Source organism: Drosophila melanogaster, chromosome 2L, assembly GCF_000001215.4.
Source record: "Drosophila melanogaster chromosome 2L".
Taxonomy (NCBI): Eukaryota; Metazoa; Arthropoda; class Insecta; order Diptera; family Drosophilidae; genus Drosophila; species Drosophila melanogaster.
In genome coordinates this window covers 16,507,723-16,532,877 of record NT_033779.5, presented here as the reverse complement: position 1 = coordinate 16,532,877, position 25,155 = coordinate 16,507,723, and the positions used below count along the sequence as shown (strand labels likewise).

The 25,155-nt window shown below is 39.4% G+C and overlaps 1 protein-coding gene and 1 non-coding gene across 5 annotated transcripts, besides 1 other annotated feature; both read left to right on the top strand.

The window, feature by feature from the left end:
* On the top strand, window positions 1-24,800 carry CG5953 (uncharacterized protein). 4 transcript variants are annotated; one of them, NM_001273574.1, is made up of 3 exons: window positions 1-157; window positions 4,439-5,488; window positions 21,432-24,800. In NM_001273574.1, exons 2-3 carry the CDS (start codon window positions 4,694-4,696, stop codon window positions 22,740-22,742), a joined length of 2,106 nt encoding a protein of 701 aa, NP_001260503.1. In that variant the 5' UTR covers window positions 1-157; window positions 4,439-4,693; the 3' UTR covers window positions 22,743-24,800. The 4 variants fall into 4 exon arrangements, with proteins under 4 accessions (NP_001260503.1, NP_609796.1, NP_723976.1 ...); NM_135952.1 differs by having other exon boundaries at window positions 21,432-23,758; NM_165165.1 differs by having other exon boundaries at window positions 1-419; window positions 21,432-23,758.
* Window positions 4,387-4,503, top strand: mir-4943 (mir-4943 stem loop). The gene has a single exon (NR_047961.1). It is a non-coding gene; the product is annotated as a mir-4943 precursor RNA (primary transcript).
* Window positions 13,804-20,860: a mobile genetic element.
* Window positions 24,801-25,155: the final 355 nt, after the last annotated feature.

The window sequence follows — 25,155 nt, the reverse complement described above, 5'->3', positions numbered from 1 at the left end:
AATAGGTTTGCGACTGTTTGCCCGAACAGTCGACGAAATCCGGTACTCGCGAGCGGTTGTAATTAACGGTAAAGCTGTAGTTGTTTCGATGAAATATTGCGCGCGTAACGGGAAAAATACGGAGCCGTAAAAGCGCAACAGCGCCTTTGAAATAGCGGTAAATATCGACAGTACGTGTGTTTTTTGCGTGAAGGATGTTTGTTTTCGTCAGAGCCTCCTTTTTGCTTGCCAAACAAATAACGGAGAAGTGATAGCAGAAACCAAAAATATCGAATTATTTTCTAATTCAAACGGTATTTATGGACGGGAATATCAGTGTGAAATATTATTCCCTTTTTTAGAAAAGCGGCGAAAACTGTAATGTACGCAATTAAGTTATTATCAGCATAATTCTTTTAAAGGGCATAATTAAAATAAAGGTGCATAAAAATGAATGTAGTTCAAAACTGTGTAAACGTATCAATTAAATATTAATGAAAACATCACATATGTACTTAAAAATTTAAAAAAAATTTAAGTATGGATGTTACCTAAAATATAAGAAACCTACTTTCAAATTGTGAGACAAAAATAATTGTTTACGAATGGAAAAATCAAGTAATCATTGTGAAACTTAAACTTTAAAAATATTTTCAAAAATATTTTTTAAATAAAAACCATGTATCGAAATACATCAAATATGTTGAAACCCCTGGAAAACCTTGTGCAGCTTCGAAAACAAATATTTATGTTGGTTTAATAAAGAAAGAAACACCCCTAATAAGTCAACAAATATTTAACAAAAAGTGTTTTTCAAATTTATTTCAAAACACATATAGCATGTGCGTTCGCGAGTGTGTCTGCGTTCGATTGTAAATTGTTTTTTATTTCATTCCGCCCGCCTTGAAATGTATTTTTAAGTTTCTGTGCTCAATTTCGCGTTGGATGTTGTTTACTTTTTGCGTTGTTTAATTTGTTTTGGCCTGTGTTGTGTTTCTCTCCCTGAGTTTCTTCTTTATTCAAAATGACAAAAGGCGAAAACAAACTAAATTGTGGATAACATGGATTTTATGCAAATTCAACGTTTTCTGATTCAGACCTTTATTTCGGCAGCGCTGTTAAATGAATTCAAAATGGTCGAAGAAATCAGTCAAATAAAGCGTGAAGTATCAAAAAATCTGTGCAATCAAAATGCTTCGTTTTAAGATCAATTAGATTATATAACTCTCAATATTAAAATCCGAAGCAAACACACTACACTACAGAAATTCAGCAAAGTTCAGAAACAATTAAAGTAAAATCAAGAAGTTATGAACAACACACCTTATTTATAAATAAACATCCAATAAAATGGCAACCTAAGCATTTCCGTCCTGACTCACATTACAAGACAATAAAAACGGTGACATTTAGAAATTCCTGATAAATTCTCCATACAGTCGCACATTTTCTTGGTAATCAAATAACAAATCAAAGCTTCGAGACATGCAAATTAATTTTGAACGCAGAAAAACCCAAATTCTACTATTCACAATCAGTAAACAACAAGAGTACAAATATAAGACCGCAGAATTCCAAGAAAATCCCTCAAAACTGTGCTACTTAAAAATACCACGAGGTCGCAAACGAAATGCAAGGAAAAAACAAAAAAAAAACAGCCAAAATGGCATTTAGAGTATTTCCAGCTTAAAGCTACAACGGAAAATAATTGGAAAATCACTTGAAAAAAAGACAAGAGCGAAAAAGTGCGTAAAAAAAGCAACGTGGCGTAAAAAACAAGTCCTAAAAATAGACCAAAATGTGTCGCGTCTAAAAATTGAGGCATAGTGCGGCGCAAACAACAAAAGCAAACAACTAAACACAATAAAAAAAAAACACACACGGATAAAACACAAACAATAAAAACCACACGAAACGAACTAAAAACAAATTAAGGTTTATCGCCCGTCTCTTTTTAACTCTGCTTGTGTGTGTGTGTGAGTACCGTGCGCGAGTTTACCGTTATGATTCATCCAGCTGTTTGCGCAGCGTAGCAATCTGCGCAAAAAGAAATACTTCTCGAACTTTTGTTCGAGAGACAAAAACCGATTACTAAACGATTTATTTCATAAAATGATGTGTGCTAATTCGTGTACTAAAACACAAAGACATTTATGTACTTGTAATTATAGTTGCGGTTGCTGATTAAGATTCAGTTATAAAGTCCCACCAATAAGTTTACAGTTTTCAGCTTTAATATGCAGTTTGATTATATAAATAAATTATAATTGTATTTCGGGGTAAATGTTTATGCTTACCAAGCAAAATTTAGCAGTCTAGCACATGAAGCATTATTTTCTGCAGTATTTCTAGTAAATATAGAGTACATTTATTGTCTTGTTCTAAAAATTCATAAAAGGATCTCCCAAAGCCTTGATCCCTTCCGAAATCCCTATTATGCTGGCCGCTTTTGTGCTTTGTAAGCACGAACGACAAGTGCTAAAACGTAAAGCAAATTGCGCTCGTCGCCAAAACCAGGAAGCAAAAAATCTACGTTCGACAAAGATTGATGTAAAAGCGAGATGCCGCATAGTATAAAGCCCCATGCGCTTGTATTGGTGCGAGTGAAAGCGCACGTGTCCCTGGGTGCAGATTGTGTGTGTGCGAAATACACTTCCGTCTATTGTGAATGACGAGGCGCGAGCAGTTGCCTTGCCATCTTTGTTATCGTTTGTTGTTGCCTCTGATTCGGCTTCTGTTGACTTGTGACATTTACACACACGATTACGAGGAAAAAAAAGCATTTACCACTCACGCGTTTTTCTTGGCAGAATTTTCTCCGTTCGCTGAAACTGCCGTATTTCGCTCAACACAAAAGCCATTAAAAGTAATTTTAAATTGTGGTCTAAAATTCCTACCTAAGAAAGGTCCGGGTTCGACACCCACTATTATAAACTAGTATAAAAAGTATAAAATTTAAAAACATTCAAATACTTATCTTAAAATTCGATATTTGTGCCCGTGTAAAGACTGTTACGCGCCGAAATGCTAATGCCTAAAAATCTGCTTTGTCATCCGCTGCGGAATTTATTCGACTATTTAATTTGCTCTATACCTAGCTAGCTACGTATATACTATAATATAGTGCCACTGACCTAGGCAGACGATGACGTGTGTTCCGTAAAAAAAAAACTGATTATAAGAAATTGCTGGGAATTTATATAAGGGAACGTGCTGAATGGAAAATGCTAGTTTCGATTGTTTTCACTGTTTGCCAAGATTACAAATGTCGATCGATCCGATCAGTCAGTTATGGTTCAGATAATGGCGATCATTACAAGGAACGCAATTTAACTTTTTGGTTTTTCCCAGCACTGATCTGAGAGCATTATAAACACTTATGGAATTTCCTCAGCAATGCATGTGATATTTAATAGATAAAGCTACGTCACGGCTACGGGCGTATTTCATAATTTTGCGTCACATTATGGTTTAGATAAAAATTTCGCCTAATCTATCCTTGGAGACGTACCCGATAAGCTCGAAGGCTGAGATTATTTTTGGCTGTGGGTAACAGATATATTAGTTGGTTTTAGGGATTTGAATGAGGCTAATAGCTTTGTGGAATTGTCAAAAATAAGTGAATTACGAAATGGTTTTTAATTATACCATATAAGTTAATTAAAAGTTAATGTAATAATTAAATACATTCGCAACTGTCAATTAGCTCAGTAAACAATTAAAAGAGTTTGATATATGCCCGTTTTGTTTTCAAAGCAATTACGAAAATCGGAGTAAATGTTAGAATTTTAAAATATGTACTTTTCTTTTCCCTTCCGTACAATCAACTTTCTGCCCTCCTCCGTTTACATAAAATGTCATTCGAAATTTATCAATTAGATGTCAAATCAAATAAAAAAAAACCCCAGCAATTAGCACGTTTGACTGCCACTGGAATTACAAATATAACTATTGCAATAGAAGGGAATGTTTCTGTAGGTTGATGATGATCGTCTTAGGTTTTAAAGTTTGCTGTTGTTAAGTTGGCTTTGCCCATGCTTGGCTTGTTGGCCACAAAATTTCCCATTACTGATTAACACTTTCGCGCACAAATAAGTTAACAGAGAACATAGGCCCGTATGAAATGAAATCATAATACACTGACCAATGGCGATCGATTCGACAGCAAGTATTTGGCCGCAAACAGCTCGCTGAAAATGTTTCGAGTGGTGAATGAGTGTGTGGCATGACTCATGGGTATCATTCGATTCGGGGACGGAATGTTTGACGTGCGGGAAAAACCCGGCGATAACGTAAACAAAACGATATATGCCGAACTAAACTTGTTTTCGCCGCTTTCGAATTGAGGATTATTTAAGTAATGTGTGAAAAGTGGCTCAAGAGTAGGAAACTATTTTAAACAACTATTTCGGATCGTTTGAATGACCAATTTTGTCTTTTATTTTCTCTGTGTTTTCAGTTAATGAAAGATAGTGAACACAGTGCTAAATGAAAGATAATGAGACCCAGTCGACAGGACCCAAGAAGACGATGTTGATTGAGTGCATTTCGCGTGACATTCCCTGAGAGTCAGCTTCGCAAATCGCCAGAAAGCAGAAGTAAAGCTCAAGTGTCGAGCTCGGCTGCACAGATCTGTACATATATATATATATATATAAACATATACATATATAAGGCAATCAACCATCCAACGATCGGTTGAGAGGCGTGGCAAATGAACTTCAATCCGGCCAGCGTGGTAGCCGCCGCAGCAGCAGCCGCACATCAGACGACCCATCTTCACCACCATCACCATCATCATCCGTATTTAAGCCATCACCAGAGCAGCATCACCCAACCACAAGGACAGCAACAACAGCTGATCCCACTGCCTGTCGGCGGAGGAGGCGGAAGTTTACCAGTGGGTGGCAGTGGCGGTGGCGATACATCGCCCAAGATCATGGAGTGGACCAACGACGATGCTCTGGAGCTGATTGAGCAGTATCGCTGCCATACAGAGCTATGGAATCGTGCCGATCCCAAGTACAAGGATAAACTATGTCGATTCCGGGCATGGTCGGAAATAGCCGAGCGTTTCGGTTGTAGCAAGGCGGAAGTGGAGCGGAAGATGAACGTACTGCTCACACAGTATCGCCGGGAGAAGCACAAGATGTTCGTGAAGATATACCAGGGCATACAGCCCAATCCGTCCAAATGGTATGCCTTCAAGCGATTCGATTTCATGGAGGCGGGCGGCGGCAGCCTGAGCGGCGGTGGGTCCGTGGGATCCGGTGTTAATGCCGCCAGCGGAAACCTGGTGCCGAATCCCGTTTCCTCATCCGCTGCCGCTGCCGCCCACAACGGGCTAAACGGACTGGCTGCCGCGGCAGCGGCCTACGAAAGCGGTACGATTGCGGCGGCGGGCAACGGAGGAGCACCACCCACTGTACCAGGTGGCGGAGCACCTGGCTCACAGACCGTCATGCAGCACAGACGCATCAAGACCAAAGAGCTGAAATATTTCGGAGCGGTAAGCGAATATTCTAGTTTAAACAAATTCCATTAACTTCCATCGGTGCATGAGAAAACAAATGACGCACGTCAAGCACAAAAGGTTCGAAAAAATCCCCAATAGGAATTAAACAAAATGTTGGTTATATATAATTATCAATTTATTTTGATTAAAGACAAATCAATGGGATTTTTATACTGTTTATAAAAATGGTTCGACTTATAGATGATCAGTTTTCTCAATAGTTACTGTTTTTTACATGTACATATGTATTATGTTGAAAAATTTTAATACTCATCCAATTACTCAAGGGTGATCAATTGTAGAAAATCTTTTTTGAGTGTGCCCCAATAATTTGTTAAAGATTTTTATTTCATTGAGTAGAGTGCCGTTCTTATCGTATTTACACACACATTCGTGTGTATTATTTACGAAAACCAAAGTCCACAATGTGAAAAATTAACCAGAATTAAAACAGATCTTAACCCAAGGAGGTTAAAATTTAAAAACACACACAAACGGTATTAAGCAAACATTTTCCACGTTTTTTTTTTTTATTGTTTTCCAGTGAAAAAATTTTACTTCTACAAAACTGAAAAGTGCTATTTGTAAAATCACATGGAAACCAAGGGAAGTCGCCTTTTTTTGCGAAATCGTTGGACATTTCATTCGAAATATCCGTATTTCATTATATTCCTTAGAACTCTTATCACAATCAACTTCAATAGAAAAAGTTTTCAGCATTAGAGGAGCACACACGTGTGACGTGTGACCAATTTTTCGGCTTAGCAACCAATATTTATTTTACACATTTCATTTTATATTTTCGGAAGCTTATCACTTCAATTGAATATTTTAAAAGCAAACATGAATTTCTAGTGTTAATTTCAATCAAAACAACGGCTTCGAGTTAACTGTGAAATAAGATGGAGAGTCGGCGTAAGAGAGCGACCACGGTCTGCACTCTCTTTGGCGCTAGCGCTCAGGCAAACATGTGCGCAAGTGACTTGCTATTTCTGCACTGGCCCCACTCTCTGGCGCTCTCTTATTGGCGGTAGTGTTAGTGTGCTCGGCTTGTTTGTGCTCTTTTTTTTGTTGTTGTTGACGATCAAAACAGAATTAAAATTTTACGCATAAATTTTTCTTAGAAATGCGCAGTGGTGTGTGTGCGAGGCATTGGCCCCAGCTCTCTCCCGCGCCTCCTCCCTCTCCATCAGCAAATCTTCCCCTCCCTCTCGCACTGTCTGCCTGCTTGTTGTTGGTATTTTTGTTGCTTTTATATGCGTTGTCGCGCCAGGCAAGCAAAAAGTGTGCGAGGATGAGGAAGGGGGTGTCTTGTGGCTGGGGGGCCCTGACATTTCGTCGCCGAACTCTTCTTCGTCTTCTCCTTCGCCTGTTTTTGCTGTTATTGTTGTTGTTGTTTCTGTTTCTCTGAATGATGAAATGTTTGTTTTGCACAGCGAAATGTGTTGGCGACTGCGACGCCAGCAGAGGAGCAGCAGCACTTGCTATGGTGATTTTTTCACCAGTTTCATTTTCTTCTGTTTGTTATTTTGAGTCCCCTAACTGTAAGGTTGAGATTACCTGTGGGGTTATCAATATGCATATCCATTTTATAGGCACTACCTGTTAAAAAAGTTTTCCATTGCATTCTACACCAAATGAACATACATATTTAACTTTAATAACACTTAGACTTAATTAAGATAGTAACTGAAAACTAGAAATTAGAAATGTGCTGGAGCAGCCCATTTTGCTAGCTAACTTGAAAAGAATAATGCCAAACTAGTTTGCTCAAATAATACTTTCTTTAATTATTTTCAAGTGGTGTATTTAAATTAATTAACAAAAAACCACCGTAGCTATTGACTTTTAACCAATTAATGATTCATACTAACTGGCAACTTCGGGTCTCGAAACTCCGCTACGAACTGGCTCTTTGTTTTGCTGTTGCTGTAGTGACGTTTTGTTTTGTGGTTACCCAGTGGACACCACCTTATGCCCCAACCAACCCCAAGTTTCCACAAACCCCCCTCCCACCCCTTTGCGCCGTGATTCGCTGGAAGCTTTTGTTTTTACTTGGCTCTGTTGTTTGTCAGACTTATCAAAACAAAATGCCAGGAGTTGTTGCTGGCTGCTGCCGTTGCTGTTCGCCGACTTTGACTCTCTTCTGGCTGTTTTCGCTTGTTTTTTGCTGCCGTTTCTGGAAAACAAATGAAATTTTTGCAAGCCAAAGAATATAAAACTTGGCGCCTGGACTTTTTCTCAGCTTTTTGTTTTTACTTTTCCTCGTACTGCGGATTGAGTAGGGCGGGAGGGGGAGGGGGGCGGAAGGCATGGGGCGATCGGGGGCGTGGCTTGTCTAAATGCATGCAACTTGTTTGTCCAAGTCGTGTCACCTTTGGTTTTCTGGTTTTGCGGTCTCAATACAAATTTCGGCACTTACGGTCATCAAAATAGAGCTGTTTAAAAAGTAAAATAAAAAAATTCCTTAAAATATTCTTAAAAGAACTATTTTTTTAAGCTATAATATTCTAATTTGCAAATAATTTGTTCTTAAATGAAATGAAAATAAATTTTATTATGTTTTATGTACGTACATATTATTTATGTATGTACACATAAGCTTGTTTTAAACCTGCTAAGAATGTTAAGTTATTGCATCATTTTTTATTTATAATAGATAAAATATAAAATTGTATTATTTCTTATATGATGCATTATTTTCAAATATATAGTATATTTTGTTTGTTTCTTGCTCTTTGAAAGGGCGTAGTTATCCATGAGCTAATTCGTTTAATGTCTGTTTTTTTGTTGTGATTTTTTTTGTATCTCACTTTGGACAGGATAAAATCGGTTCACACTGGACGTGCTCCCATTTAATCCACTTCCTATGGCATTTTTTTAAAAAACTTTTTCTTCTTCTTCTACCGTTGCTCCGTTTTTTATGTTTTGGTTTGGCTTTGGTCTCGTGTTGTTTTTCTATTTCTGCGTCATTATTATTTGCGTGTGCAGGCAGCACTAACAACGACGCCCACGCCCCCTTTTCAGAACGCCCACCTACGAACAGAGCACCCCGCTCCACCACCACCCACGCCCACCGCCCACCTCCCACTTATTGTTATGTATTTTTGTTCATATTTTGCAATTGTTTTGCTCTGCGGTATTTTCCTCAAGACAAGTGAACAGTAAAAACAAAAACAAGATGATGAAGCCGAAGAGGAGCTGGTGTTTTTGTTATTATTGTTGTTTCGGTTGTTGTCCCGCAATGTTGTGGCTAGCAAACGACTCACGCACCGTCTCACATTTACCACCCACAATTTGCAGCACCCAAATTGAAACACCTGCAAAAAAATAAAAAGTTATTAGCTTGAAAGTAGCCTATTTATTGGAGATATTGGCAAAACGCGTTTTCTTTAGTTTAGGTACGAAGTAAAGTTGATACTTCATTATTTACAGGTTAAGTTGAGTTTTTTAATTTAAAATTGATTTTAAGTACCTTAGTAATTTACCTTTGTTTACATCACCTTTATAGTTTAAATATGAACTCTTCCCTTGAGATATCACGTAAACTGTGTTCTTCATTAAGATATTAAATTAATTGAAAGTTGTTGTAAATATCTAAACTAAAGTCCTTGTCATCAATAATTAAATTAAATGTAAGTCTTAAACACAGATCGATCTGTAGTGTGTAAATTGTTGTCATTAGGCATGTGCATCCCCAATATACAATAGATAAAAAAATATATATAATAAGTATGATTCTTCACTAAATCACTGTTAAAATTCGAAATATTGCTTTGATTTTGAGACTTCTTAACGGTTTTATGTTTGAATCGACCTCGATTTTGAAGTTAATTTATGTTTTGCACGTCCACGACAGCTTGAACTTGACTCGTTTCTCGGCAATGTGTTTTCGAGTGTAGTTTTCTCTTGTTTGTGTTTTCCTACTGTTGTTGTAGCAGTAGCCGAGTATCAAGCTGTTGTTGTAATTCGCGTTGTTTTGTTTTCCCTCGCATTGCCTATAAACCACCCACTACCCACTACCCGCCCCCGCGGTGGTGGAATGAAAAGTGCAAGGCAAATATGCAGCAACTGCGACGCCGGCAGCGAAGTCAGCGTTTGTTTTTGTTTACTCATTCATTGCAAAGTTGTTTAGAGCCGAGCGCGCAGCGTATGGTTTTTTTTTCTATGCATATGTACATATGTATGTATGTATGTACATACATATGTGTGTAGTATGTAGATGGTAATGATGATAGTGATGATGATAGGGTATAGGGTTTGTTGTAGTGGGCGGCAAATCTGGGGCTTTTTGGTGGGAAATTTGCTTGGAATTCGCCAAAGTAGTGATTCTAAATTTAAGCAAGAATTTTGAAGTTTTGGACACAGGAGTGCTAAAAAATTTAATGGCCCTGACAACTCTAGAATTTGATCCTGTGTAATAGTGACAAAAAAGGAGTTTAAGGTTTTTGAAAGTTTTTGAAAAGATGTTCAATATTATGATATTGAAAGATTTGAAAGACCTGGCAACTCTAGAAATCGTACCTGTAAATAGATAAAAAAATAAACAGTTTCAATTCGGGTTGAGGCGCAGTCAGACAGTTCGAACAATAGGAAAAAGCAGATGAAGTTCCCGGAAATAAGTGCTTTTAAGTTATTTTCTTTGGCTTTGGCAACTCTAGAAATCGCACCTGCGTTTTAGTGAGAAAATACAAGACGTTCAAATCCACGTTCGAATACAAATACAAAAATATGTGGGAATAGTGGGGAACTTTCCCAGCAACTAGGGAGCAAAGCTTAATGGGGATTAACCCGTTAACCGAAACACTTGGCAACTCTGGTATTGGCACCTGCCAGGTGACGAAGCCATCTTACACACACACACACACCGCAATGCATTTTCAATTGCAATTTGTTCCACTGTTAATTTTACGACTCCCCTTTCCAGTGTAAATCCCCCATTTTAGATGGTGGTAGTGTGATGGAAGACGAGGGGTTTGGGGGCTTTGTTTGCGGCGCTTGCGCTTGCGGTTTTCATGGCAGTTTCATTAATGTTAGTGTAGCAGTTATTTTTGTTGTTGTTGCGGTGTATGCGCTTTTGCGAAAATATCGCCGTCGTACTTCAAAAACATTGGCGTGAGCAGCCGGATAGATACAGTATAACTTTGGTAATGGAAACTTCTTCGAAATACTCCTTAATATATTTGGTAAAATAACTTGAATTTTTCAAATAAATATGCCAGATAGAATTTCCTGAGATATGTATATTATATAAATACATTTTTTTTATTTCCGAACAGAAAAGATATTTTTTCAATAATCCTCTAATATTTTTTAATCTAAAGAGCAGAGTAGTAACTTCAATATCTTTGTTTTATTAATAGTGTTTTTTCCAGATTAAATGAATATTAGCTTTTAAAATCCAATAAAGTCACTGATAATAGCTCCAGTCCACAGAAATGTTTTAATATTTATGATAAAAACTAAGGCAACGGAATATTGATCTTGTTAGTGTTGAGCGAAAAGAGTTTGGAATGCTTTACTGTAGCAGTGGAAAGAGGTAGCTTGCGACAATTGTGAATGGGGCGGTGTGGAGAAGGGGGGCGTTGGTGATGAGTGAGAGAGGTGTGCGGGGTGTGTGGTGTGTGGTGTGGGCAAGAGGGGGAGGCAGTAGGACTGGGGCGGATTTCGTGCCAAAGGAGTAGAAGCAGCGACGACGACGACGACGCGTAGTTTGTGTAGTGTGTTATTTATTCATTGGATTGGATGATAATCAGTTTGTTTACATTTTTCAGTTGCACACACAATCCGAGCGAAAGAGCGAGCGGGCGCGAGTGTATGCGCGAGCGAGAGCGGGCGAGTTCATTCTCTTGTCTGTTTTATTTTATTTGCCTTAACAAAATAATAATACAGACATGCAAACACGCACACAGCGCACTCACTCACACACACACGCACGCACACTCTGCTCCGAATGCGTAAACAACAAAAGCAGCTGCAACAACAATAGCAACAAGCAGCGGAAAAGAGATGGCGATAGCGGTGGAATGATGGGAAAGGGGGGATTGGGCGGCGTAGTTGAGGAAACTTAAAAACAGCAGCGGGAGCAACAACAAATAAACAACCCAGGTTGAACTCTTATTCTCGGGATGCCCCAATAGGCAACATTCGATTTTTGACATTTGTAGGCGTTTGACGGAAAATAATGGAAAATCGAAAATGGAAAAAGAAAAATATGTACAAAATCATACATTTTAATTTTCAATAGGCAATGTCGGAAGTCTTAGATCGACACTTTTGACAGCTATGTGTTTAGATACATGTGGACATACCATATAACGATAGAAAAGTAATTTCGTAAAAAATAGAGCATATTGTTATTCGGGTTTTCCAAAATGTTGAGGCCCATTTGCTTTGTCGCAGCATTTTGATGGAAAGTTCTAGGCGCCACAACCCAGACAGACAGAAAGGCAAAATCAAAGAGATCGTCGCAGACAGAAAGGGATGGCGCTAGCCAGGGTGGAGCGGGCAGAAAGAGAGGGAGAGCCCGCTTTGATCGCCGCTGACCACATTAAACTTTTTATTGTAGTTGTTGCTGAATTATTTTCGTGTGAGGCCCCAAACGTGGGGTAGGTTAATGCTAATGCCGCGCCTGACCATTAAAAACCCTCTCCGGTTAACTCTCCATCTTTCTGTCCCACTCTTTGGCTTCTTCTAGAAGAAGAATTCTTCGTGCGCTCTCTTTCGCGTGTCAGAAGAGTCTTTGTGAAATAACGCTGACATTTGCAAAAGTTTCTACAAAGAAGAACAACCAAGATGCAGTCTTTACATATCTTTGAATCTAATAATTCAATTAGAAATGCGTTTTTTTTTTAGCTAAAAAAAAGAATATTACATTACCAAATGCATTTTAAAAGTATCCAAAAATAAGTAGAGTTTTGAATCAACAAATTTAATTTGTTACGTTTGTTTAGTTATTTCCTTAATTTTCGATAAATAGACCGTTAATTGCCGTTCTATCGGGCTCTTAATGAGTCACCCGGACTTTGCTTAAAAAAGCACGCTTCTCTTAAATCGTTCTCTTCAGGCCGCAGCTTTTTACTCTCTCTCTCTCTTGGTCGTTCACTCTCTTCCGCGCTCGCACGTTTCGGCTCTTCGAAAATTTTTACTACGCCGCTAGAATAATTTCGGACAAAAATATTACGAGTTCGAGTCGCGTTGTCGTCGCTTTCGCGCACAGCAAACAAAAAAAAGTCTAGCTACAACAAGTGTAAATAGCGATCCCAAGCAAACAAAAAAAAAAAAAAAAAAAACAAAAGCCGAAATGCATTATCAAAACAATAATAATAATAATAATAATGTCATTAATCTGAGATCCCCTGCAATTCCACACAGAATTTCCCCGGAATCCGTAGCAACTACAAATTCTTCAAACGTAAGTTTCTGCATTATTCGATTTGCCGGGGGGAGCTGAGGGGCTCTTTCACAAGGCGATTGTTTGGAAAGTTCGCGCACTTTGCCACCTGTGTGCGTGTTTTGATGATACCCTTCCCGAAGGGTAGACCGATTTATTCAGAACATCGATCAAAAATTATGAACAAGTTCAGGCTTATTTGGTGCTTATATTAGCATGTAGGTTCATAAAATAAATATTTTATTTAATATAATACAAATACAAAACATCGTTAACATTATTTAATGTCCATGATTCGTTACGGTTAAATATTATTTTTATACCTAGAAGAGCATACAAACATCGCCACTCTTAACTTTCTTTCATGTTGTTTTGCTTTTTTCAACTGTGTGCGTGCGTGTGTCTGCTAATTTGTTTTGATCGCTTCGTGTGTTTGTCCATATATGGATATACATTCATACATCTATTGGGTAAAAGCAACAAAAACACGATTTGAGCGCAGTCAAATTATTATTTATTTACCATTATTATCATAATTCGGTACGACTTCGCACTCTTTCGGTTTTAATTTATGTTTCGAATTCACTCAGAACAATGACAAAAACAACTTTTCGCCGAGGATTTGACCGGCATTGGAATGCGATGAGAAAAAAAAAAAACAGAATCCGAAATTTCTAATTCAATTCGTTTTGGGGATATCAATTAGTATTATTATATGCAAATTGCTTTCGACTTTTAACGCGACAGTGCAGCAGGTATGCAAAACGAAATGTTCTCAACAATTTGTTAAGAAAAAGACGTTAATCTCTTGTTTTCCATCGAATTCTTTAATAAAACAAAGTAGAATCGAGTTTGATATAAATTTGGTTCTTATCAAGATATTGTTAAGAATTGTCTTTAATACTTTATTTGTACAAGTTAATAATTACAGTTATCGATTTGATTTTGAAGATCGCAAGCGACCGTTTATTGCAATTTATCATTTGAAACTAAATCTAGCGTACAAAATGTTTCCCTAAGTCCCTAGCAATCAAGTGAAGTCGTCGGCAGCGGCGCAGCAGGCGTCGGCCGCGGCGCAGCGCAGAAGTGTCGATGTCGCGCTTAACCGTTCGTTGGCGTTGATGGCAGCGGAGACTATGTGGAACCACAAGATGTTAGAGAATCAATTGCAGGGCAATAACTCCTCCCCTCTTAATTGACGCTTGTCCTCGAGCGGTCATCATAAGGATGGGATGTTTTTGAGTCGCATCGTTGGTGGGGTGATTCGTGGTAGTTTGGGCACAGCATTAATGGTTTGAATGCCAGGTGTTTATTGTTGCGTGCGTTCGAGGTTTGTGCAACTCGGATGTGTTCTGCATTGACAACTTGATTGCTTCTATTAAAATTCTGGTTTTTACTAAATTACTAATGAATTTATATCTACATATTTTTAGACCATTGGAACCTTTGCAGAAGGCATTGATTCCGTACATTTCGTCTTTAATTGGTAAATTTTATTATTATTCAAATTAAATTATTATTTATTTATTATTATTAGTTTCCTTTACTGATCATGTTTTAAAATATAAGAAATAAGGAATTAACTGATTCAATATGGAGATTTCAATGGCATTCAAATTGTAGTTCCGTTGTGTAAAGCGAGAACGTGTGAAAGTTTTAACATTTATTTGACCGTCAAGGCAGAAATCGGTATATTGTTTTCAAGTAGGCTACTGGTCTCATTCAATTTAAACTCGCTCCGCAGAAACGCATTCACAACGCAATCTCTTCTTTCACGAGCCCAATCTAATTCTGCAAACCTATGGCCAACTCGTCTGTCAAAGTCGAATCGTTTCAAATTTAATTCTCGTGGTTACGTTAATCAGTATGTTTAATGTTTCTATGTTCTACTTGTCTATCGATGTGGCCACAGTAATTATTCTGAAGCAATCATGATCTTATGTTACTTTTATGTACTAATTTCCCTGATTCTGTTAATATTGTGGTACTTCGGTCTTCCTTAACTAGTTCCTTCCTAAATCTACTTGATAACTTAGAACCTAATCTTGTATTAACCCTAACGAAAATTTCTTGCCCTTTGATATAGGTTTTTATGGGCTTTCTTGTCCGGTTGTGGTATTCTATGTCGGTTTCCTGTTTTTGCCTAAGTCGGTCTATATTGTCCAGTCTAGCTTGTTCATATTTTTCTGGAGCTACGGTAGCTATCCTGCCGAAGAACACCTCTAGAGGTCGTTTTTTTGTGACAGAATGGACAGTGTAGTTATATTCATAGATGGCCCTATCGAGAAGTTCCTCGAAGCCCCTATGTGTTCCATCTCCTTTCAAACATCTCATTATTTCAGAGAGTGTGGAGTGAAATCTTTCTATCTGTCCATTTACTGTACTCTTATACGGAGGTGCTTTGTAGAGCTCAATACCCAGCTGGTCTGTCAACATGAATTTGATAGAGGCTGAGTTGAGGGACTTTTCATTGTCCATTACTATTAATTTAGGCACTCCATAATAAAACACGATATCTCTTAGGGCTTTCCTAATGTCTTCTACAGCTTTGGATTTGATAACTCTTCCCATGGCCAGTTTGGAAAATTTATCAATCGCCGTGAGCACCAGATGTCGTTCTGTCGAGTAGATGTCAATATGAATAATTTGTCCGGGGTATTCTGGCAAGGGAGTTTGTCTTATTTCTGGATGCGTGGGATGTCTGTCATATTTAGCAGTCTTACACACCAAACACTGATTCACGATAGCCGAAACTTTTTTCCTCATTTTAGGAAAGTATACTCTTTCGGACAACTGAGCTTTATTTTCCACAGCATTTCTGTGTGCTCTGTTATGTGTCCTAAGTATTTCTTCCTCTTGTTCGGCTTCGTTAACAAGGTCTTTGACTTTGCTTTGGCAGAATCTAATCTTGAAACCCTGAAAATGGATGGGGTAGAGAATTTGAATTTTCCCCATTACATCCTCGGATGTGAAAATTCCATTAATCACGGATGGGTTAAGATATTCTTTCAAATCTGACAAGAGACTATCGGGTGTGAACAAGTTGCGATCTACTAAATGCCTTTGAAATGTCGGGAATGGAATGCTAAATGAGTAGTTCTCTGACTCGGACTCCCTGAAGAAAATTTGATTCTTGAATGCGTTTATCGGGGCTTCAACGCTAGGTATCAGCCCATGGCTCGAACTGTCAGAGCTGTGCATTGTTGAGGCTACTGTGTTAATTTGTTCGACTGTCGGTCCTCTGGACAGAGCGTCGGCTACAGTATTTTCTCTGCCTGGCTTGTAGAAAATTTCGTAGTCATATTCCTCAAGGTATGCTTTCCATCTCTTAATCCTCGCATTTCCATTCCAACTACTGAGAGAATGGGTCAAAGGCTGATGGTCAGTAAAGATTTTCACCTTTGCTTTACCGTAAAGGTAAATTTTTAGCTTTTTTAGAGCCCAGATAATGGCTAACATTTCCTTCTCATTCGTGGCATAATTTTCTTCCGCCTTCGAGAGTGTTCTCGATAAAAATGAGATGGGTCTGTTCTCTTGTGAAAGAACAGCACCTACTGCGAAATTGGAAGCATCCGTTGTTAGGTGAAATTCTTTCTTAAAGTCCGGGTAGTGGAGTATTACGTCTGGAGAAACCAAGCTGCTCTTCAATTTCTTGAAGGCTTCTATTGCTTCGCGATTAAGGGAGACGGATTTTTTTGACGATAATGTCCTGGAAATTCGACCATCCTCCCCTCTCAAAAGCGAGCTAAGTGGTTTTGCTAACTTAGCGTAGTTAGGAATAAATCGCCTGTAATATCCGGATAATCCCAAGAATGATCTCAGTTCTTTGAGTGTCCTTGGAATTGGAAAGTCTGAGATTGCCTGTACCTTGGTTGGGCTGGTTTCAATGCCCTTGTCGGACACGACGAAGCCTAGGAACTCCACTTTTCTCTTCATGAACTCGCATTTATCCAACTGACATTTCATGTTGGCTTGCTGAAGAGTTCTGAAAATAGTGTCAAGGTTCTGGTAATGTGTTTCATCATCTTTACTAAAGATGATGATGTCGTCAATATAAATGAAACATATCTTACCGATATGTTCGTGAAGAATATCGTCCAGTGCGCGCTGGAAAATTGACGGTGCATTTTTCAGACCGAATGGGAGTCGTGTAAACTCATATTTTCCATTATTGATGGAGAAGGCGGTCTTTTCGATATCAGATTCCTTTAAAAGAATCTGATGAAACCCACTTTTCAGATCGAGCACTGAGAAAATCTTGTTGTCTCCCAATTGGGCCAACACTTCATTAATGTCAGGGATAGGGTATCTGTCCGCTACCGTTACCATGTTAAGTTTTCGATAGTCAATTACCACCCTGTATTTTTTCTTGCCAGAGGAGTCGAGTTTTTTTGGTACAATCCACACTGGTGAATTGTAAGGTGACCTTGAGGGTCGAATGATTCCATCGTGTAAAAGTTCGGAAATTTGTTTGTGTACCTCGTCTTTAAGAGACATTGGGTACTGATAGAATTTTGAGTATATTGGCGTATCCGATATAGTTCGGATTGCTGCCCTTACACTTGTTGTGTAGGTTAGTTTTTGATTCGGGTCTGCGAAGAGACCTGGATACGAATCAATTATTTTATTCAATATCATTCTCTGTTCCACCTCTAAGTGTTTTATTCTCGGACTAATTGTGCTAACAGCCTCGAACTGTTTTTCTTTGAGAACAACTCTTTTCCCGTTTTCCAGTGTCATGGTTAGGTTCTTCAAATCAATTTGCGCTCCCATTCCCTTCATTGTGTCTTTGCCAAGTATGGCGTCAAAAGTCTTCAGCGTTGGTAACAAAAAAAATTTTATTTCGAAATCGAAAAGGCTTGCTCTTTTGTAATGCGATATTTTTACATCACCGCCTGGAGTATCAGCTATGTAAGGCTTGTTATTTGGTATCGCGTTCGTCACCAAATTGGGCTGGATGTAATTTTTATTAGAGCCTGTGTCAATCAACACCCTTAAAACCTTTCCACTCCCCACTCTACATTCGAAGTATGGTAGTGAGGAGTCTTCTACTCTAAAAAATGCAACACGTGGTCTCGTTGTTCGCTGTCCAAATTGTCTATTTGTCCATCACAGTATTCATTTAGTGTGCCGTTTATATTGTTCTGGGTTTCATAATCTTGCATCGACCGTTGATAGCCTGTCATGCTTGAACTGGACCCAGTTACTTCAATACTTGGCTGTCTCATGTTCACTGTTTGGATGTTGTAGTTCTTTTGTCGTTTGTTTATGTCCGAGTGTGGTCTATTCATATAATTAATGTTTCGCGTCTGTACACTGCCGTCCACGTCCATTGGTTCTGGTCTTGGTTGTGGTTTGGTCGCAAAGGGACGGGGTGGGGCATTGTATTGTTGCCATTGCTGTTGATAGTTTTGTCGGGGTGGAATGAACGGTGCATTACCGAAGTTAGACACGTGTTGCCTTGGCGCCGGGAATGGCTGGCCTAAATATTGTGGAGGTCTCCTCATGGGATGTCGTGGAGGGACCGGTGGAGGCTGTCGATGGCCAAAGGCATTCGACGGCTGAAAATTGCGGGGTGCCGGAATGGGTTTTTCGTTTCCTCTGAAACTCGACTGTTGACCCTTATTCGCCGCATGGTTTGACCTGAAAGTTTGATTTTCAAGTTTAAGGCAATAATGTAAAGCTGAGGGGAGATCAGCTGGCTCTTTTATTGCCAAAAGGCGAGGTAAATCTCCTCGAAGGCCTCTGATAAAAGTATCCAGAGCTTTTTCTCTGTACATTTTTGTAACAAAGTGCTCGGATTCTCGGCTCATTTGCATGCAGCCGACTTTATTTAGAATAAGCGACAGATTTTTGTAGACGTCTTGGTGGAAGTCTTCCACCGACTGCTGGTGGCCTTGAACCAAAGTTGACATTTGGTATTCCAAGGTAGTTATGTCCCGTTTATCTGCGTAATGCAGAGTGAGACATCTCGACATGGCCTTCCAGTCCAGCGGAATGCTGTAGGACTCGAGTGCCACATCAGCACTTCCAACAATTTTATTTCTTATGGTATGAAGTATACCATAATATTTTGGAGTACCCACAAATGGGGTATAAGTCTCCATGATTCTATCAACGCTCTTTTTCCAAGACCCGAATTCTGCTGGATTTCCAGAGAATTCCCTGATCGATTTTACGATATCAGGCACCCTGTCAAAGTCCGCTAAATTATTTCTGTATTCGGGCTCGACGACCTGGTCGCTCACGTCAGTAAAGTCAAGAGTATTGTTGTTCATTTGTTTTATCAATCCAGGTAAAACTTGGGCCACCGTTTGGCCAATTAATGCTGTCAACTGTTCGACACTCATGTCTACGCGATGCTGTTCAGGCAGGTCGTGTCTTTCTGAGGGCACCGGTCTTTCGTTTGAACTAAAAGCTGATGGTCTTATTATATTATTAGGATTTGCCATACTGATTTTTAATTCGGACAACACCTGCACAAAACAAGCCTAAACCAATTTGAACTTAACAAAAGTTGTGGGCAGAAAATATGGAATGCGTGTGTATGTGTTTGCTTATTTATCTTTTGTTTTTGTTTTTTTATTTTTTATTTTTATATTTTTTTTTTATTTTTGCATGCAATAAATTTTAGCTCACCGCGGTTATTTTGCTTTGAGAACAGTGTACCAGAAAGGAACAGTAAATAGGAAAATTTTCCTTTCAGAAGATCTCTAGGAACTGGGTTGAAAATATAGTATTAATAATAATATCAATAATAATAATAAAATAATAATAATAATATAATAATAATAATGTAATAATAATAATATAATAATAATAATATAATAATAATAATATAATACTAATAATATAATAATAAAAATATAATAATAATAATAATATTATAATAATAATATAATAATAATAATATACTTAAATTTTTTTTTTTTTTTTTTTTTTTTGGTATACTTATGTTTTATTATGGGTGGATGCCTGAATTTCAAATTGCTGATGTTTTTTCCAGTGTACTTTCCAGGTTCTTGTAGTCTCTCTGCCTCCTCTTCGGTTGTTTCAGCTTCAGCTTCTTCGTCGTCAACGTGTTCTTATTCCTGTTCTTTTTGGCGGGCTGCTGCTGCTGCTACGGCTGTGCTGTTGTTGTTCTTTTTTTTTCCTTCTTGTCTGCACTTTGGTTCACGCAGCCGTTCTCTGCCGTTCGTCGTCTTTACCTCTGCCGTTACGTTTTGGGTTGCACTGTTAACTGTTATCCGTGTTGCTCTTCTGTAGTTCCGTTATTCTCGGCGTTCTACTTCTACTTTTCCTTCTCCTTTTCGATGAAATTGCTGTTCTTCGTTTTGCATTTATTTAACATAGAATTGTTGCGGTCACTCCTCCTGGCTGGGTGAATGTTGTCCTTTTTGCCTGGGCTACTGGGGAATCCACGTCAGCACTCCAAAGAAGGTTTTCTGCGGGCTGGCCTGACAGAAACTGTGATCCACCAATGGGCAATGCTATGCCGATAAGTATTTTCCTCTTCCGGAAAATCTGTTTTTTTCTCAAACAATTTTATTTTATAGCCGACCGTGAATTTTGTTTGTTAATAACTCGCGGGAGTTTCTTCGGCACAATTTAACCAACGAATATTTTTTAGCAAAATTTTGATTTTGCTCCGCGACTTAGAATTTTGTCTTTCGTTCGCGTTTATTCGCTGGTCCCTGTTCGGGCGCCAGTTAATAATTACAGTTATCGATTTGATTTTGAAGATCGCAAGCGACCGTTTATTGCAATTTATCATTTGAAACTAAATCTAGCGTACAAAATGTTTCCCTAAGTCCCTAGCAATCAAGTGAAGTCGTCGGCAGCGGCGCAGCAGGCGTCGGCCGCGGCGCAGCGCAGAAGTGTCGATGTCGCGCTTAACCGTTCGTTGGCGTTGATGGCAGCGGAGACTATGTGGAACCACAAGATGTTAGAGAATCAATTGCAGGGCAATAACTTACATGTACAAAAGAACTAAAATATTAAAAAGAAACTCGAAGGCCTCTTTAAGTCAGTAATTTTCCTATCAAACATCAATGCGCCTATCCATGATGATTGGGCAAAAATATAGTAAGAGACCATAAATATTGCTTAGCCATAATGATTTCACTTAACAATCATCGTTACGCTTTAGTTTTAAAAATCGAATTTTTCTGCTATCTCGACAATTTGTTAGAATCACAATTATGGCAGAATCACAATTATGTTCCACTAAATTTTCTTAAAATTTACGAAATTGAAGATAAATATATATATTTTAAAAATATTGTGTATATTTGATTCGATTTTGAAACCGGATTCCCTTTTTATCGGGAGCAAAGCTCTTAATTAAACAATTTCGTACTTAATTACTTTATGAGCTCCGCATTATAGTTCTCAAGTAGCCAGTGTCCCTGTGTTGGTTATCTTGATCGTTCAATGTTTTGGACTGCGTCACGATGACGAAGTGAGGAACCTTTGAACACCCCACCCGACTGCAAATGCACTATCTCTAATCTCCGCGTACTCGTTCCGTTTCTCTACTTCCAGATGGGCCTGAACATACCCATGTTGATAGCGAGCAGCCAGACGCTGGACAGTTGGAATACGGCGGGTCAGTACTCGCCACCGATATCGGGATCCGGCGGCGGTGGATCCGAGCGAGGAGGAAGTGCTGGAGGCGGCGGAGTGCCGCCACAGCAACTGCGAGTACCGCTGCCGATGAGCTATCATGGCGGAGCTGGTGGTGGAAGCAGCAGTAGTGATTTCCAGCAGAGTCCCCTGAAGACCATGGACACCTCGGACAATGAGGATAATAACAATACCAAGGAGGATGTGGCGGCGGCAGCGGCACTGGGACAACTGGCTGCCAAGGTCGAGCTGCGATCGCCGGCGGGCGCAGGTCCTGGCGGTGGCGGTGGTTCGAGCAGTAGGGAAGCCAATGATCCAACCAGCGATCCCATCAAGCCCGACCGCACTCTAAGCGAAGCTGGCAGCAGTCCCATACCGAATACCAATATGCACGAGGCGCACAAGAATCACCTGCTAAACAGTCCCGCCGGCGGAAGGTCAGTCACGCCGCGGCAGGCGCATGAGCAGCTGCATCACCATCCGCACACGCAACACCACCTGCAACAGCAGCAGCAACAACTGCAGCAGCAGCATCAGCAGTTGCAGCAGCAACAACTGCAACAGCATCAGCAACAGCAGCAGCTGCATCACGGCCACGAGGAATTGGACATCAAGCAGGAGTTGGTGGACTATTTCCATGGTCAGGCGGCTGGCGGTGGTGGTGGTGGTGGTGGTGGTGTTGTTGGTCCTGCACCACCGCCACCACCCGAATCGCATCGTTCCTATAGCTCAGCGGGCGAGGAGAGTCGGCTCCAATTGGTGGACATGGCCCAGGACCTGAGAGTCGCCCAGGCGAAGGCCAATTTCGGTGCTTTCATCCTGCCACCCAGAGGCAGTGATGCCAGCACACCCGCCATGCCCTTAAATATGCGAAAACTGACCGGCGCCGGCAGTGCGGGTCATATGCTAATGAATTCGCTGCTGGGCTCCAGGGAGAGCATGTCGGATGGCGAGGAACCCGATCCGGATAACGATGAGGCCACCGAATCGGCCGCCAGTCCGGGTCACATCAAGAGCAGCGTTTCCGCCCAGGCGGCCGTTGCAGCGTCTGCCTTTTATGCCGAGTCCCTGAATCGAGATGATTGCGATTTTATTGGATCGAATGTGTCCCTCAAACTGCGGACCATGGATCGCACGCAACGAATCATTGCGGAGAAGCTAATCAGCGAGGTGTTGTACTATGGGCAATTCAACGAGCTGGAACGCTCGGCGCGGATACAGCCCAAGTGACAGTGGCGCCCCAAGAAGTGGACGGCTGCGATGGGTAACGGAAGTAGTGGGGCCGTTGGTCTGGGCATCGGTGTGGGTTTGAGCAGGATCAGGCTGGGCAGGAGCCTTCTCGCCCCGCAGCATGGCAAGTGAATTCCATTTGATGAAATAGTCGACAGAGAGTAGTAGGCAAATACAGAGAACACAGTACAACTTATTTTTAGTTTGGCCAGGATCGGGGTCACCACTTGTACAAAGCTTGGCTTGAACGGGGGCAGTGTTACTTAGCCGGAAAGAAAGTGGGAGAGAAGTGGGAGAGTGGGAATGAAAGCAGAGAAGGGCTTGGAGAAAGGTACTTATGCAACAGGGAGGGAGAGATGCCGATGCTGAAGGGTTCAATCACGTTTTGTCATACTTCAAAAACTAGCTAATTGAAAAGATGGTCGTCAAGCAATTAGGAGTAGAACAATTATGTCATATGGTTTGAACATTCGAAATGTGCTTTTAATGCGTGCAACGTTTAAATTATTAAGACCAAAATTTATTTAGGTTTATTTATAGAAAACATTAGGCGAATGTGTATTTTGTTAGCGTGAATTAATTTATTCTGTCTGTGTAAAGTTTAGACCATCTGCCATCTCTCCCTGAGGAAAAAACACAAAAACCACAATATAGAACACAAACCAAAGTTACTTTCTATTCTGTTCGAAGGGCTGCCTAAACAATAGTTTAGCTTGTGTGTCCACCAACTTCAATATTAAAATACATGAAATACATAAAATACATAGATACTAGATAGGTTACAAATATGGGTCTGGGGACTGGGGATCAGCGACACACCTGAGACGTCTAACTAGCAGAATCTCAGTATTAACTATAAAATACACTTTACATAGGGATCCAAGCATTTGCCATAGATCGTTTCCTTTGGGGCCCGATCGTCCACTTCTGGGTGTTCTTCTCTGATTGCTGGGTTCGAGCCCCTCGAGCCACAAACAAACCAGACCTCGCCCCCTAGAGCAGAAATACAGAAATTCAAAAAAAGAAAAAAAACTAACAATAAAGAAGAGGAAAAGTAAGCAAAACTAGCGTAAAGACAAGGAAAAGCGGCTGCTAAAAAGTCAAGCTCCAATTTGGGCATCACTGAAACTCATGTTCCCGAGAAAAGCTAACCGTTGAGAAAGGCACTTATAAAATGTATATGTTTTCTATACATATATCTGCATATGGAGGATATATGTATGTGTATGTAAATGGATAAAAAAATATATAATATATATCATTGTACCTTATTTTGAAACAGAGATGTTTTTTTTAGTCACTTAAGTAAGTCTGGTCGTCGAAAAGTCACCACGATCCAAACCCAACAACTGAAACCAACCAAGAAAACCAACAAACAAAAAGCAACCGCAAACTTTTACCTATATTATACAAATACAAATACAAATACAAAATACTGTCGTCACTAGTTCGTTAAAGAAACAACAAAAAACCAACGCAAATGCAGAAACAAAGGCGAAATATTGTACATTTTCGTGTTTATTTTTTAGGTCCTATTGATTTTTGCATAATATTTAAGTAGCTTTTATTTTTATATGCAAAGCAAAGCAGAGCAAAAACAGAAACATTGAATTAATTTATATGAATATATATACATATATATATATAGATACATAAACCTAATAAAATATGGGCAAATTAGTTAGTCACATAAACGAGAGAAAGAGATAGCTGGTTAGTTGAGGATGATGAAATGCAGTTCGGCTTTTGCTGCTGCGTTTTTTAGCCCTAGTTTTTACCTTAGCATAGAACAACAAAATCAAAAAAAAAAAAACAAAAAAACAAAAACAGCATAAGTCCAAACCGAAATGAAAAGTCATGTGTAAAAAAAATGGAAAACTATATGTGAATAAATTAATTGTGTGTAAAATTAGCGAGAATTTGTTTGGCATCAATATGCAAATCGTGTGTTTGTGTGAGTGCGTATGAAATGCAAACCAAAATTAGTTTTTCCTGAATGTGTAAGCAGCAGCTAAAAAACAAATAAATGTGTGTACCTATTTGTCTGACAAGCATTGTAAACTATGTGTTTTTCTGCGTCACTGATTATTGGGATTATAAATTCAGGTTTTATTATTCCAGCAAGCTTTGGTAAATGGCAAAGAAGTTTCCTGTTTATGTGGGCCACATTTAATAAGTGCCACATGGTGAATTTCAAATAATATATGTAATAAAAATGCAAATATTTTGAAAAACGCGCCATACTTATCGATAGTTACCACTCTACATTAATCGAAAAGTATCTACATAGCTTTCACATACATTTTACATGAAGCCCAAAAGCAGGCAACAAGTCAGAAGCTGATCTGGCAACGCCGCACATAAAATTCAAATTTCATTTCTAATTTTTAACATCAAAATAAAAGAACTGGAA

Excerpts from the sequence above, each read along its gene's own strand:
- CG5953 (NM_001273574.1), top strand. The coding sequence starts at position 4,694 with ATGAACTTCAATCCGGCCAGCGTGGTAGCCGCCGCAGCAGCAGCCGCA. Across the intron at positions 5,489-21,431 it reads AGCTGAAATATTTCGGAGCG|ATGGGCCTGAACATACCCAT; the intron begins GTAAGCGAATAT and ends CTCTACTTCCAG.